Here is a 16505-nt window from a genome sequence, read left to right on the forward strand (position 1 = left end):
CTGCAGGACTTGGGTTCTCTTGCTCTATATTTAGAAGTTTGAACTTGTTAAATGACCAGTCTGGTAGAGAGAGCAATTTGGGTTACTGACACCAAAATTAATAAATTTTCTGAGTGCAGGTTTTAAAGAGGTGAATGTTTGATTCATGGATTGATTCATTTCCCAAATGTTTGTGGAGAACCTTTTTGGGATCAGGTACTGCATCAGGCATTGAGGGTAAGCTGGAGAGCAAAACAAACAAACACAAGATGCTCCCTGTCCTCACGGGGCTCACAGTCCAGTGGAGGAGACAGGTATCAATCACCCTGTAACTGGAAATACTGCGACTCTTAAGGAAAGGCATTGCTAAGAGGTCACAGAACTGGGGAGCTTAGGCAGGTTTCTCTGAGAGTGTATGACGACCTTGACCATCTCGCAGAAGAGAAGGGGCAAGAAGTCTTCAGACTTGCACACACCAGAAGTCCAACAATCAGAATTTCCTGTGTTTTTCTGAGAGTCAAGGAGACCTCTCTCTCACTGGTTTGGAAATTATATTATGGAGTCACGACTATCCTCATTTCACCTACAAGGAATCGGAGGCTCAGAGTAGCTAAGGCCCTTGGCCAAGGTCAAACAGTGTTAGAAGTAGACTGGTTATCACACGAACACCTCCTGACTTGCTGATCCATTCCACTTTCACACACCCTTAGCTCAGCCTAGGCCAGATCAACCTGAGGGTAGAGCCCTTGACAAATGGGGTCAACCACATTAAGAAAGCTAAGGTGAGGCCGTCAAGAAGGAAAGGTTTTTGTATCCTCATAAGGAAGGCTGATGGCCTGCACCTATCTTATCTCTCTTCCAACTGACCCTTCTTGCTGAAGGATGTCTGGGTATACTAAAAATCTACCTGTTGCTGATGACAAGTGGAAAACTGAAGAGTGAGCAAGACAATAAGCAAATCATAAAAATAAAGGAAAAAAGAAAAGAAAAGGAAGTTAAGAGGGGAAGATAGGAGGAAAGAGAAGACACTAACCACTCATCAGATGTGTGCATTCAACCCTTTCTATGTGCCAGGCATGCAGGATGTGGGGATAGAGCAAGAATGAGCTATTGAAATCTCAGCCCCACACAGCTGATATTCTATTTGGAGAAGCTCAGTAATAAACAAGTCAACAAGCAAATACATAAAACTATCACTCAGAGGGATATGCACTATGACGAGAACGCAGCAAGATGTAAAGTAGAAGAGAACCATGTGCAGGTTGATGGTGAGGGAGGGTCTCTGTGAGGAGGGAGGTCTTTAAGCTGAGATCTGAAAGCTGAGAGAGAGCAATGATGGGTGGAAGATCCAGGGAAAGAGAGGCAAGGGCTAGCTCAAAGCCTTTGCAGCTGGAATGAGCATAAAGCATTTAAGGACCAGAAGGAAGGTGGGTGTGGCTGGTTCGGAGTGAGTGACAAGGAGCATGATGGGTGAGATGGGAGAGGCTAGGCCTGGAGGTGGAGGTTTTTGCCATATAGCCAAAATCCTGTTCACCCTTCCTCAGTGTACCTCTGGATGCTGAACCTTTACTTCAACCACAGCTACTAGTCACATTAGACCAGGGTCTGTGGTAAGCCCTTTGTGCAAATTATCTCCTTTAGTGCCCATAATAGCACAGGAAAATCTGCTTGGTGTTATGTGGCAGCCTGGATAAGGGGGAAGTTTGAGAGAGAATGGATACATGTGTATGTATGGCTGAGTGCCTATGCTGCCCTCCTGAAACTATCTCAGCGTTGTTAATTGATTATACCAAAATATGAAATTAAAAGTTAAAAAAAAATTTTAGTTTTATTTCTAAAATTTTATTGAAGTATAGTTGATTTACAATGTGTTAATTTCTGCTGTAAGCAAAGTGACTCAGTTATACATATATATATTATTTTTCATATTCTTTTCCATTTTGGTTTATCACAGGATACTGAATATATAATAGTCCCCTTTGCTATACAGTAGGATCTCTTTGTTTATCCATCCTATATATACAAGTTTGCATCTGCTAATCCCAAACTCCCAAGCCTTCCTTTTCCCACCCCACCTCCCCCTCAGCAACCATAAGTCTGTTCTCTTTGTCTGTGTGTCTGTTTCTGCTTTGAAAATATGTTCATTTGTGCTGTATTTTAGATTCCACATATAAGTGACATCATATGGTATTTGTCTCTTTCTTATTTCACTTTGTATGATAATCTCTAGGTCCATCCACATTGCTGCAAATGGCGTTATTTTGTTCTTTTTTATGGCTGAGTAATATTCTATTGTATGCATGTACCACATCTTCCTTACCTGCCGGAAGCCAGCATGAGGAGCTCTGCCCGTGGCAAAGGTCCTGAGGAAGGAGGCTCGGCATACGCAAAGGCGGATAGAGCCTCAGGAGTCCCCCTGGAAATTCTCGAGCATCTACCCCCAAAACCAGAGTCTGCCTACTTTCTGCTTTGTGCTCTCACCTACACCTCTGACTTTACGGGGGGCTGTCCCCCACTACCTCTCTCTGAAAAAAGAGTTAACTTACAGCTCCAGTTAATAATTCCTGGGTGTGACAGTGTTTCAACCTACAAACTCCTTTGGAAGTCCTCTAGCCTGCCTGAATAGGTTTTTTCCGGCCACATGTGATTGTTCAGAGCCTCCCAATTGTGAGAGGCATGAGATGTTCTAAACTGTCTAAATACAGATTCCTTTGAGCAGTTAAAAGATTGATTAGAAATTGTATTGGTGAAGGGTTTTTCACTTGTTGGGCCAATGTTTGCTGATAAGTTTCCATATCCCTTACCTACTGTGTCCCTGGCAGTGTATTGATTAATATAATCGGTGTAAGTAGTAGCTTTAAGTTTGTAACCTTGGACCCTTGAGTTAATTCTTTTTCTTGTTATAGCCCACCACACCTTTGCCCTGTAGGAATGCAACTTTATCTAATGCTTTTGGAGGGTGGCGCCTGACTAATCACCTTTAGAGAAAAATAAGTTTTCTGAAGAAAGGGTCTTAAAATGTTAACAGGCCTCTAGGCCAGAAGATGATGCAAATAACGTAAACTTTTGCATATGATAAGTTTGCAGGAAGAAAGCCTGGCTTACTGCATGACTCTACCCCTTCCCCCATTATCCTCTATGCGTAACTTAAGGTATAAAAACTACTTTGAAAAATAAAGTGCGGGCCTTGTTCACCGAAACTTGATCTCCCCATGTCGTTTTTTCTCTCACCTTCTGGCTGAATTATTCAGCCTCTTTTCTCCACTGAATTTCCTCACTGAGCTATCCTTACTCTATTACTCTTTATATCCTTGATTAACGTTTAATTAAGCAATTGTTTCCTGATCCTCGCCGACGACGCCGTCCCACTTCGAATTCCCTGGATCCACCGGGGCTGAACCCTGGCACTAACCCACTCATCTGTCTATGGACATTTAGATTGTTTCCATGACTTGGCTATTGTAAATAGTGCTGCTATGAACATAGGGGTGCATGTATCTTTTCAAATTATAGTTTTGTCTGGGTATGAAAGCAACATTTCTTGTTCAATTTCAGTTGATGACTTGATCAGTTTCCCCAGGAAAAGAGCCTTAGCTCCTGTGCCGCTCACATGTCTCCAGTGGTATTGTCTTGGTGAGTGTGATAAAGCCCTGAGAGGATCACCACCCTCACCCGCAGGCTCACCACCCAGGCCTGGCACGTCTTACATTGTGCTCAAAGAGTCCTGAAATTAGAGCTGGGTTTGTGGGCTAGAGTTTCTAGTGAGGGCTAATCCAGCTGATGTGAAGCTTTGATCAACAAGTCCCTCAGATAAAACATAAGAAACAGCTTAAATCCAATTTTGTGCAGACTCCTTCTGGGAGCTAGAAGGGATGGGGAAGAGAGAGACACTGAAGATTCTCCCATCCATGACCTCAGGTGCTATACTTCACTCAGCTGGTGATTAGGCACCCCACTCCAGTACTCTTGCCTGGAGAATCCTATGGACGGAGGAGCGCGGTAGGCTGCAGTCCATGGGGTCATGAAGAGTCGGACACTTACTGAGTGACTTCACTTTCACTCTTCACTTTCATGCACTGGAGAAGGAAATGGCAACCCACTTCAGTGTTCTTGCTAGGAGAATCCCAGGGACGGCGGAGCCTGGTGGGCTGCCGTCTGTGGGGTCACACAGAGTCGGACACGACTGAAGCGACTTAGCAGCAGCAGCAGCAGCAACTGTGTTGCAGGCCTGAAGGAGCCACAGCTCAGCTCCCTGTGGTTGAGCAGGAATAAGAGCTGAAATCCAGGTGCCCTGGCTCTGCTAGCTCTGCTATGACCAGGGCAGAGATGAGCACCCTTTAGGCAAATTCCTCTACTTGGCAGGAGCACTCATTTTCTGATTCACAAAAAGAGAAGTATGTGCTAGTAGAGGCAGGGCATAACGTAGAAGGACAAAAACTTACGAAGTTCCTTCTTGCTTGAAGCTTAACATTCTAGTTAGGGAAATGAAAAATGATACCTGTTCTAAAGCAAAATCAAGCGAAAGGAGATGATGGAGCCACTTTCTGATATTTTAGATCAGCTAGTGAGGGAAGCTCGCTCTAAAGAACATTTGATTTGTTCCCTAAGAGACAGGAGGGAGAGAACCATGTGCAAAGGTTTAGAGGAAAAGAAGCAATGGCCCAGCAATTTTGCAAAGGCCCTGAGACCATTATCAACTTGGTGCATTTGAGGAATACATTTGCATTTATTTATTTGAGGAATGAATTTGCATTTGAGGCAAATTCATAAGACCAGTGTAACTAGAAGGGAAAGAGAGGGCAAAACCTCAAAGTCAGGCCAAATTACAGAGCGCCTCATGGGTTTCTAGCATTGTGCTGGGTGCTGTAGAGGTGCTTAAGTGGTGCAACATTGTGTTTTCCTCAATGGAAAAAACACAAAAATTTCCTTTTGTTTCCCAAAAGGAAATTCCACTTTTGTCAAAGAGAGAGGGTGGAAATCCAATTATAGAAACACTGAACATCAGCTGCAGTGTAAAACCCACAGGGCGATTCAGAGCAGCGTTGTTCACCATTGCCCACCCTTAGATGAATAGAAAAGCAAAATATGTGTATATGTACAATAGAATATTATTCAAACTAAAAAGAAAGGTGAAATTCTGACACATGCTACAGCGTGGATGAATCTTGAAAACATTATGATAAGTGAAATAAGCCAGACACGAAAAGTCAAATATGGTATGATTCCACTTATATGGAGTACCTGCTGCTACCGCTAAGTCGCTTCAGTCGTGTCTGACTCTGTGCGACCCCATAGATGGCAGCCCACCAGGCCCCCCAGTCCCTGGGATTCTCCAGGCAAGAACACTGGAGTGGGTTGCCATTTCCTTCTCCAATGCATGAGAGTGAAAAGTGAAAGTGAAGTCGCTCAGTCGTGTCTGACTCTTAGCAACCTCATGGACTGCAGCCTACCAGGCTCCTCCGTCCATGGGATTTTCCAGGCAAAAGTACCTAGAACAGGCAAATTCATAAAGACAGAAAATAGAGTGGTGGGTGGTTACCAGGGGTTGAGGGGAGCAGGGTGAAGGATGGAAATTGGGGAGTTAGTGTTCAGTGGATACAGAGTTTCAGGTTGGGAAGATGAAAATGTTCCAGAAATGAATGGAAGTGATGGCTGCAAAACAATGTGAATGTATTTAATGCCACTGAACGGTTAAAATGGTATATTTTATATTATGTATATTTTTACCTCAATAAACAAGGGCAATAAATATTAAAAATCACCAGGTAGCTTAAAAAATATATAAATACTATTAAAATATAATCTTCCCTTGAAAAATTCCTTGAAGGATTGTAAACCTTGCCTGTGACAATCCCTGGGTTTGGTGCCTTTCCTCTTTGAAAGAAGGGCTGGGGATGGTTTTTTTATTATCTGTTTAGTTTTTCTTTTTAATAGTTATTGTGATATTCAAGATTCCTCTTTCTTCTTGAGTTGTGTTTGGTAATGTATGTTTTCTGAGAAAAATATTGTCATCTAAGTCTTCATATTTATTTGGCATAAATGTAATTTGTAACATTTTCTTACTATTTTACAATTACAATTGTGATCGTTTTCATTTGGAAAAAAAACAGAAGTCATAGGGTTAGGATCTAGTGAAGGAAGAGTGGGTATTCCAGACAGAGGGAACAGCAAGTGCAAAAGCCAAGTGGCAGGAACATGCCTGAGGCACTCTGAGGAAGAGCAAGAAGGTCCATGGGCTGGGGCCCAAGCAAGAGTAGAGGGTGGGGGTCGCACAGAGTCGGACACGACTGAAGCAACTTAGCAGCAGCAGCAGGTCAGAGGGTTCATATGGCCCTGTAGGACCTTATAGCTCCTTCCAGAAATCCAGTGGAAGTTGGGAAGCCATTAGAAGGATCTGAGCAGAGTGTTGATCTATCTACCTGATTTTTGTTAAATCAGGATCATTCTGGCTGCATCCTTCTTTAATCTGAATCTCACTTGCAAACAAGAATAAGAAAAGCACTTAACTCACAGAGTAACTGTGAGGAGTAAAGGCGGTAATGTTTGCTGAGGGTTTAACACAGTGACTGGCATCGAGTAAGCATTTCAGTATAAGGTAAGCAGTACTGTGACAAGACCAAAGACAGCAGCCCCCTGACGAGAACTTTTGAAGGACTTCATGGAGGAGGTGGCTGTTCAACTAAACACAGAAGGAGGGACAAGGTTTCCACCGACATAGATGAAGAAGAGGAGCAGGCTTTCTGGGGGGAAGGAACTGTGTGGTCCACAACACATGAAGGAAAATAACCAGCAGCTGGCAGGCAGGACCGAGAGGAGAGAATGTTTGATGAGCTCTAGCAGATCAGAGCTGAGAAGGCGATGGCACCCCACTCCAGTACTCTTGCCTGGAAAATCCCATGGACTGAGGAGCCTGGTAGGCTGCAGTTCATGGGGTCGCCAAGAGTCAGACACGACTTCACTTTCGCTTTCACTTTTCACTTTCATGCATTGGAGAAGGAAATGGCCCCACTTCAGTGTTCTTGACTGGAGAATCCCAGGGACGGGGGAACTTGGTGGGCTGCTGTCTATAGGGTCGCACAGAGTCGGACACGACTGAAGCGACTTCGCAGCAGCAGCAGGTCAGAGAGGCATGTGGCTCTACAGCCTAGGTGATGGGAGTTTTGAAGGTTTCCTAGCAAGTGTTAAGATCTGAGCTATGATTGCAGAAAACCGAATCCCCATCGCCCAGCCTGGAGCTGGAAGAACCGAGAGGCAGGAGTTGTCAGGACGCCGGTCCAAGGCCGGGGCAGGGGAAGGGGCGTTGCTAGCCACTAACTAGGCACAGGGTCTGCGACTGGGCTGGGACCCGGAGGATCAAGAGAACGCATGTACCGGGGCGGGGGGTGTTAAAAAGGAAGGCAACCAAGAGGACGCGTCTTCCCTGGGCAGCAGAGAGGAAGCAATTTATTAATAAACGAAGAGCACTGTAGGAGCCACAGGCATCACCGTCGGAGTCCCGCTCCTCGGCCGGCCGGCTGCAGCGCTGAGGCGGCCCGACTTCCTGAGTCCTTACCACAGCTATAGGCACCTTCGCTCATCTAATGAAAATATGTGTTTAATGTTTTAGCCCCCAGACGTCAGAGCTACAGAATCTGTTTTCATTTCTTCCCCGTGCCTAGCACAGTTTGCCGAGGAGCTGAACAGGGGATAGGAACCCACAAAAGGTTTGGAGAAAGGGCTCACTCGGTGAGCTGACAGCCCAGAGTGCGACTGGAGGGCATTCCAAGTCCAAGGAGGCTGATCTCGCGTGAGGAGAGGTCCTGCAGAGACGCTGCGGTCACCTCCCCGCCGGTGTGCAGGGACCACAGACAGGTGGCGGGGTGGGTGAGGCTGCACTCCCCAGTCTACAGATGGCATTCACACCTACCACCGGGAACTCGGGGGGAAGAAAACCAGGGTGCACAGAACCTTGCGCTTGCAGCGCAGCGGCGGCCCCATTTCCCGCCTGGGAATACCGAGGCCGGGGGGCAAAGGAGGTCTGCAGGTCCTCAGGGCCGAGGCTCGGAGTCGGACGCCACAGCACCACTCCCAGGAGTGGAGTGTCCGGACTCCAGTGCTATTTGCATATCCCCCGGGGAGCCCGAAAACTCTCGGCTGGAGTCCGGAGCTGAGGTGGCCGGGCGGGACTTTGAGGGTCCCCAGGAGCGCTTCCTACAGCGCGCACCAGTTAGCGCCCAACTCGCCAACTCCGGGACTTTTGCAAAGCTCCCGCGGGCGGGGGAGCCGCCGAGGAGCGGGCCGCACCATCGCGGTCCGAGAGGGGGGGAGCGGGCCGCCCTGGGCCAGTCGCCCCCGGGCGGAAGGGAAAGAGCAGCGAGAAGCCGCGGCCCAGGGCTCACGGCTTTCGGCAGCAGGCACTGAAGAGGCCGAGACGGGACATGCGGCTCGGGGAGGCTCGCGGGAGGCGGTGTCGGCGGAGCACCCCCACCCCGCGGCGGCGACGCGGTGGCGGAGCCCGGCTCCCCGGCCGGCGAGCGGCGGAAGTGCCGCGGAGTTGGAGCGGGGCCGGCGCCGCGGTCGCTTCTCTTCGCAGAGCTGCTGCCGCCGCCGGGCGGACGGGCGGACGCGCGGAGCTGGGGGCGGCGCAGCGGGGCCGGCGGGGCGCGGCGGGGCTGACCGGCCCCGATGAGGCGGAAGGAGAAGCGGCTTCTGCAGGCGGTGGCGCTGGTCCTGGCGGCCCTGGTCCTTCTGCCCAACGTAGGGCTCTGGGCGCTGTACCGCGAGCGGCAGCCCGACGGCACCCCCGGGGGATCCGGAGCAGCGGCGGCCGCGGCCGCCGGACAGGTGAGTCCCCAGTTGCCATGGAGTTGGAAACACGCTCTCCCTGATTTCCCTTCCAGCCTTCGGTTGGTTCCTTCCTTCGCCGTCCGCTGTCTCCTCAGAGTCAGCGCCAGAGACTCCTCTGTTCTTCCCATTGTTTTAGATGGGAAAATTGAGGCTCAGAGAAGGGCAGGGATTGTCCCCGCTATTCAGAAACCGAACCAGAACTACAAACCAGGACTCCTGATGCCCATAGGTCACCATCCTCTTTTCTGTTCCATTTCTCACCTCTTCAGCATCTCTCCCTTTTGGAAGATCCTGTCTGCATCCCCGTATCCCAGGATGGCACCTTCTTCTGGAGGTGCCAGTCCTTCTGTTTGGTGTCCAGGTCTTTTCTGTCCCCCGCTCCCCACCTGCTGATCCAAGTGTTTCCTACTCAGGTCAGCCCCTTTCTTGTTTACTCATGTGCCCAAAGAAATCTCTGGACCTCCTTCCTCTCCACAGTATTCACCCTCCCAGCCTTCTTTCTTTCCCAGATCCTGTGGATTCCTTGGAAGATGCAAAGATCATGCTCTCCTTGGAGCTTCAGGCCCTGGAGGATGGGGGTGTTTGAGCTCCTGCTCTTTGAGGGACCTGCTGCCTTTGACTTTCTGGGCGTCCAGAAGTGGGAGCTATGGTGGGAGGACCCCCCAAATTCCTCAGAAGCTATTTGTGCTCAGGGCCCTGAGCATGGAACATCAGATGCTTTCCCTGTCCCTTCTCAGAGTACTACCTGTGGCCCCTTCTGAACTTGTCCAGGCTGATAGGTGTGGTGTTTTTTGTAGCCAAGACTGGGATTTTAATTATTTTTGCCTCCTCTGAACTCAGTTATGTACGTGTGTGTGTGTGTGTGTGAGAGAGAGAGAGAGAGAGAGAGAGAGAGAGAGAGAGAGAAAGAGAGAGAGAGAGAGAGAGAGAGAGAGAGAGATGAGTACATATAGACTGATAGCAAAAACTCTGTCACATCACTCCTACTCTCAGCTCCTGGCTCAGTAGGTGCCCGTCAGGATATATATGCGTGAACTGTTTCACACAGTGGGACATTGCAGTTTTTCTTGTGGGATTTGTTTTGTCCCATGGCAAGTAGATAATTTTGCATCAGGGTTGAACTTGACTGATGGTTGGCAGACAGGGGAAGAGATTGACTTTGGATGGTTTGCCCTTATCTTCCCAGGTTCAGGCTGCTGTCTTATGTACAGAGGGCTCTTTATGACAGGGCTGACCAATTTGAGGGCAGCCTGTCGTTTTGGTAATTGTTGCAAACCATCCTGGAGGACCTGGTTACTCCTTCTGGGAGATCTTCCTGTTTGGAAGCCAAAGCCCCAACTCCCTTCCTAAACCCCCAGTTCAAACCCTGACAACTGACTTAGACCCCTCTCTCTCTTTTTTTTTTTTTCTGAGTGACTGAACTGAACTGATTATGGGTTTAATAGGTAGGTACCAGTAGACCCCTCTCTCTTAAATTCTGTATCCGTATGGGTTTTTCCTGCGTGAAATCTGTTCCCACCCTGGAGCAGCATCAGGGGCAGGAGGTCAGGGTTCTGTCCTCAGATTTACTATTAACTTGCTGTGTGTATCTTTGACCACCTCCCATCTCCCTACTCGAGCTCCCCTTTCTCCATCTGTGAAATGTGGTCTCTGGTCCAGTGATACCTACCATAAGTGAGTCAGTGTGGAGGACAACAACCACTTCTGTTTTCCTTTCCTGAGGCAGGAGCCCTTTGTAGCATCCCTGGCTGTGAGGGCTCCATCCTGGACACAGCCCCAGATCAAGGGGGCATTGTCCTGCCCAAGTGCAAACTCTCCTTTGGAATAGCTGTAACCAGTTCTAAAATAGCTCCTGACATTCTGCTTCTGCCCAGAGAAAGCCCTCGTATTTCATCTGCTGTGGATGCCAGAGACGTCCTGATTTTCATTTTCTATAGACCCAGATGTGTAGAGAGAAGGTCAAGGTTAACTGCCGGTTTGGCCTGAGCTTTCAAAGTAAATTACTCTCTTGCACAAGAGGGGATTGATGGAGTAAGGCAGCCTTTGGGGCAGAGAGAGGGGAGCAACAGCTGGGCGCTGCTTGGAGCTCGTAACTGAAATGGACAGAAAGACTTATCTAGGAAGGTCTAGTTCTGTTCGTTTCTTTTGCTTTAGAATATCATGAAGCGGGAGAGAAGCCAGAAGTGGAAAAGGGGTTTGGTGGTGATGGTACGTGGTAGCAACTAATGATCTTTGCTTTAGGGGAAATAGTGTGTCTCCTGGGAGCAGCAGAATGGAGCTGTTTCCCGAACGACCAGTTCTTCTAGGTGCTATAGGATTCGGCATTCGTCTGCTGCCTTTCAGGAACACTCTGCCAAGTTTCCACACAGCCCCTTTGTGTTTCACTCTCCTGCAGATGCACAGTGCTCGGCTTGGCCCCCAGTCCCTTTAAATGTCAGCTGGCCTCGAGAGAGGAGGCTGACTTCTCACAGCACTGAGGTTCCATCTCACATCCCAGAGGGCTGGAACGTGCACAGACCACGTCAGGCTGCTATCTGGGGAATCTGGCATCTGGAGCACACACAGCTTCTTTCAACAGAGCTGACCAGTTCTGAGCTCAGCTTGTCACTCTTATAATTGCTGAGAATCATCCCAGAGCACCTCACTGATCTTTCAGGTACAAATAACTACAGAGGCTGTGGAGGGAAGTCAGACAACGGACTTTACCCAAATGAAAACTGTATTCCTTGTGGGTTTCGGGGAAGTTTCTCTGATAGTAACATACCCACTGTTTTAGTCCTTTAACTCTTTGATTTCTCCACTGGATTAAAGAATACAGAATTTTGAACTCAGAGGGTTTATCATCTGCTAGAATGTAAGTCTCTGTAACTCATACTTGCTTATGCTGGGTGTACCACTGGAGCCGGGTAGGGCAATGAATTTGTAAAGGACACAAAATGCTTCAAGGATTTGAGCATTCCTTTGGTCAGACAGCTGGCTTCTTGGAAAGTTGCAAAACCAAGCAAGAAAAGTCAGTCTTGAAGCCATCTTCATTTTAATTTGGGGGTGCCTCTCCTTCCTAGTCCCAGTCTGTTTAACATCTTGGTTTAATTCTCTGGTCTGTTTCACATTCCAGGCTTGGGAGCTGGCTATTAAAAACCTGTGTTAAAGAAATATGATGCAGTTCCTCCCCATTTCTGAGCCTAAATCTCTTATGAAAATGACTTCATTGGATAATAGCAGCTTGCAGTAGAAGTTGGGATAATGGAATACCAATGGGATAAGAAGGTGGGATAATGGAATACCAATGACTTTAATTTTCAAATATCAAGAATTTTTCCTTATTGTGCAGAGCTGAACTTTATTCTTAGAACATCCAGAAATCAAAACTTCCCATCTCCCCCCACCCCCTTTTTTTGGCTTCCTGGTGGCAGAGTCTTACCCATCAGGAAGTGAAGGACCCTAGAAATGTAACCAGGGAATGACTTACTTCCCACAGAGGGGCTGGGATCCTTTAGATTGCTAATCCCTTCTCAGTCTGCTTGCCCAGTTGAAATTTGATGCTGCTGGGGAAGGGTTGTTGATTTACCTGAGCAAATCTGACTTCTTGCATTCCTTTATCATCCTAGGCTTGCAGGTTCCCAAGGAGCCCAGCGGAGGAAGGTCTGGGAACAGAGGCCTGGATTTTACTTGAGTCTCTTGCCCTAAACTCACTATGTGATCTCAGGAAAGTGGTTTAACCTCTCTGGGCCTTAGATTCTCCATCTGTGAAGTGAGGGCTTAGATTCAGAAGAGGAAAGGTCAATGTGTGTCAGAAGAGCATTTCCCCTTCCCTGGCCAGGGCAGACATTGCTAATCAGTCTCTTTTCCTCAAAGCCCAGACTGTGCCTCAGCTGTTTCTAAATGCTGCTTTTTAAGTGGAGTTAATGGCATGTTGAATCTCATCTGCAATGGAGGGGATAGATACTTTATTAGGTCTTTCCCAACTCCAGTGTCCTGGGGTTCTGTGAGTTTGTTTGGAAGCTTATATTGGAAAGACCTGGTTAGTAGAAGCATGTTTAAATAGGCAACTGTATCTAACTTGTGATGAGGTCACTGCTTTAGGGACATGTTCATACTCGAATGCCTTCTCTCAGACTGTGTTCAACCTTTAATCTGTTGGCTCCAGTGACACGATAACAAATAATGGAATCAGGAATGAAAAAGCAGAGGCCCATTTAAAGGATAACCATCTTGCTTGCTAATTGTACCTTGTCCACGGTCAGCTCTTACACAGAGATGGCATCAGGATCTCATCACTGAAAAAATGCCCTGAAGCAAACTTGGCAGCCAGAAGTATGTCCCATGGCAGCTGAATGATCATGAGGGTGTTTGCAGTGGGCTCTGAACTTTGCATATGTCTGACTGTATGCCATGTATGGGGATTCCCAGGTGGCGCAGTGGTACAGAATCTGCCTGCCAATGTGGGAGACAGAAGACTCCGATTTGATCCCTGGGTCAGGAAGATCCCCTGGAGGAGGAAATGGCAACCCACTCCAGTATTCTTGACTGGTAAATTCCATGGATGGAAGAGCCTGGCAGGCTACAGTCCATGGAGTTGCAATGAGTCGGACATGACTGAGCACACACACACACAGGCGATATACGTGTCAGAGTCAGCAAGGGAAGAGCTGATGCCCCCAGGAGATCACAGAGATCTGCTTCACAGAGAACCTCTGTCCTCATGCCCAGGGAAGGAGGTAGCCTATACATCTCTGAGTTCCTGTGGCTAAGGAGTGCTTCATGACCTCCCCTCCCAGAAATGTCTTAGAGTAGAAACCACATCCTCTTCTCGCATATAGCTAAAGCCTTGGCACTTGGAAAACAGTCAGAACGTGTTTGCTAAATGATCTACACATGTCAGAGCAGGAAGGGTGCCACAGAAGTTATCTAGTCCAAGCCCCGCCCTATTGTAGGTACGGAAACAGGCCTGGGAGAGGGGCTGTCAGTTTCGAGAGGGAGGGATGCAGACGGAGCCCAGTTCTTCTCCGAGTTCTTTTCTAGTTCACCAAGCTTATTTTTTCCCTTGACAAGGAAACATTTTTTTCTTAATACTTGATGCTTCTCTACGATAATATCCCTCTTGAGCCAAGATTATCAGTCTCAGTTTTGGAGGCCAGTACTTATTGAGACGGATAATCTGCTGGAACTTACTGGGTTGTAAGTGTTTGTTTTTGTTTTTTGCAAATCTATTTTTGTAAATTTTCTTCCTGAATTTTTGCAGTTTTTTTTTTTTTTAATATTAATTTTTAATTTATTTATTTGGCTGGGCCAGGTCTTAGTTGCAGCATGCAAATTCTTAGTTATAGCATGTGGGATCTAGTCCCCTGACAAGGGATCGAACTCAGATCCCCTGCATTGGGAGTGTGGAGTCTTAGCCACTGGACCACCAGGGAAGTCCCTGCAGTTTTAAAGTAAGTGAAAAATATTAAATATGAAGGTGGCAGTGGGATCCAGCAGGGCAGTAGAGGAGTTAAAAGGATACGTAGCATGTCGCACCATTAGTGCTCCCGTGGCAGGCAGAGCCAGTCTGTGTTTAAGAGCCATGTCAGGCTCTATCAGTTGAAGTTAACAGAATGAATTAAGTCACGTGGGCTGAACCAAGTAAGGACCTATACTGCTTTTTGCAGTATAGTATCAGCACTTTGCAACTCTGTGGACTGTAGCCCTCCAGGCTCCTCCATCCATGGGATTCTCCAGGCAGGAATACTGGAGTGGGTTGCCATTTCCTCCTCCAGGGGATCTTCCCGATCCAGGGATGGAACCCATGTCTCCAGTGTCTCCTGCATTGGCAGGCGGGTGGGTTTTTTACCACTAGCGCCACTTAATGGAATATATTAATTCCTGTCATTGCAGTGGACTTCAGGTGTGGTGTGATCTAGAGCTTCACATTCTAGACTGAGCCCCTAAGGTAGCAAAGAAATGGTTGTAGCTCTATCTGATCTCATGTCCACACCTAGATCCTAGAAGAGAGAGAGAGTCTGTCTCTTCTGGTAGCATCTTTATAAGAGAGTAGAAACTTGGTTCCTGTACACTCTAGCAAGACTCCTTAGGTGTTATTGGCTCAATTTGGATGTAACCATGCACACTTGTCAGGAGGAAGGGCTCTGCTGAAGGACCTAACCTACTCTGGAGCTAGGGATGGGGCCAGGCCACTCCAATCACAGGAGGAGCAGTGTCTGGGGACAAGAATCTGGATCCTCTTGTGGGGAGGAGGGGAAATAAAATCTAGGGATGAAGCCAACAATTGTCAGCTCCAGAATCCTGCTGACACAGTGTCCTAGGCAGTCACTACTGGGGCATCAGATTTGGGCCTCGAGGCAGAACCTCTTTGCCATCTTGGACTCAGTTCTGGCTACTGAACCTGCAGTCTGGAGGTCCCTGTTCTCATCCCAGCCCTGCCACCCCTGGCTGAGACATTCCCTCTGCGGGTCTCAGTGTCTTCCTGGGAAAAGCTCAGGCGCAAATGCTTCCAGCATAATGTAAGTAGAGGGTTAAGACGAGGAGCAGTTAAAAGCTGCCTTTATTTCATCTTATGAGTTCTGCAGCCGCCTACCTTTCCCCTCACAGAGCTATCCCTCTCCCTCAACCCCCTGCCCCCCATTAAAAGGCAGTTCATTGAAAATTTCTCTCAAGCTGAAAAAGAACTTCTGTCTCTTCAGCTTCCACTTTTTTTTCTGCCTGGCCCTTCTTAGCTGGAGGAGGCGGAGTGTTCATACTTTGAAAGCTAGAGGAAGCTAAACAATTCCGCTTGCTGTGATGGGTGGGTGTGTATTTATGACTGTGTAGCTTTCTCTCCATGTGTCTCTCTCCTCTCTCTTATCTTTGGATGGTTCCTGTTTGCTGCCCTCTGCTGAGTATAGACAGTAGAGAGAAGGGGAAAAGCAGGCCCATTTTTTCCTTCCCTTGGGTTCTGAGAGAATTCTGAGCTTCAGATGCTAAATTGTCTTCAGATTTCTCAGATGGTAGAAACTACAGTATGAAATGACACCAACAACATGGTGATGATGTGGATGATAATGAAGATAATAATGTTAATGATAATGATTAACAGCAGCCACTGTTTGTTTAGCACTCATTCTGCTAGATGTTAGACTAATAAACCCTTTACCTGTACATCCTGTTAAGTACTCACAATTATAAACAGGTGGGAACCAGTGAAGGCATGGAGGCTCACAGAGGTACAGATATTTGTCCAAGGATGCACAGCCTGTGGTTGTTGAACTGGTATTTGAGCCCATGAGTCTCTAACCCAGAGCTGAGGCCAATCAGAGGCCCTGCTTTCCATGCCACCCCTCCACCCCGAGATCTGTGCAGACGGGCGAGACCATGGCTCTCAGATTGAACTTCCTTGGTGGCGGAGGATGAGCCCACAAGGTCACTTGGTGACCTTGAAGAGGAGCCTTCACCCTACCCTGCTGAAGCCCCAGTGGCAAAGTGACTCCCTAGTGCCCCTCGATTGAGATTCTGTGGGGCAGTGTGTAGGGCTCTAGTTTTGGAGCTGCACTTCCTGATTCAGATCCCTACCCTTGGGCAAATCACTGGACCTCCATGCCAGGGATTCTTGGCCTGTGCAGTGGGCATCATGTTAACTGTATAGGGGTGGGCATTCTGAGGGTTGGATGAGTCACCGCAGGTGGAGCCCTGAGCACCAGGCCTGATACAGAAAGCACTCAGTGAAC

At 47.9% G+C, this 16505-nt stretch overlaps 1 protein-coding gene across 2 annotated transcripts in view; it reads left to right on the plus strand.

The window, feature by feature from the left end:
• Positions 1-8508: 8508 nt before the first annotated feature.
• GALNT10 (polypeptide N-acetylgalactosaminyltransferase 10) overlaps positions 8509-16505 on the plus strand; it is a 226110-nt gene continuing 218113 nt past the window's right edge. For both annotated transcript variants that reach the window (XM_015472331.3, XM_024995264.2), the window contains exon 1: positions 8509-8802. In XM_015472331.3, the coding sequence (XP_015327817.2) occupies positions 8644-8802 (159 nt within the window). In that variant the 5' untranslated portion in view covers positions 8509-8643. The remainder of the gene's footprint in view (positions 8803-16505) is intronic.

Source organism: Bos taurus, chromosome 7 (genome assembly GCF_002263795.3).
Source record: "Bos taurus isolate L1 Dominette 01449 registration number 42190680 breed Hereford chromosome 7, ARS-UCD2.0, whole genome shotgun sequence".
In the NCBI taxonomy this organism is placed as follows: domain Eukaryota; kingdom Metazoa; phylum Chordata; class Mammalia; order Artiodactyla; family Bovidae; genus Bos; species Bos taurus.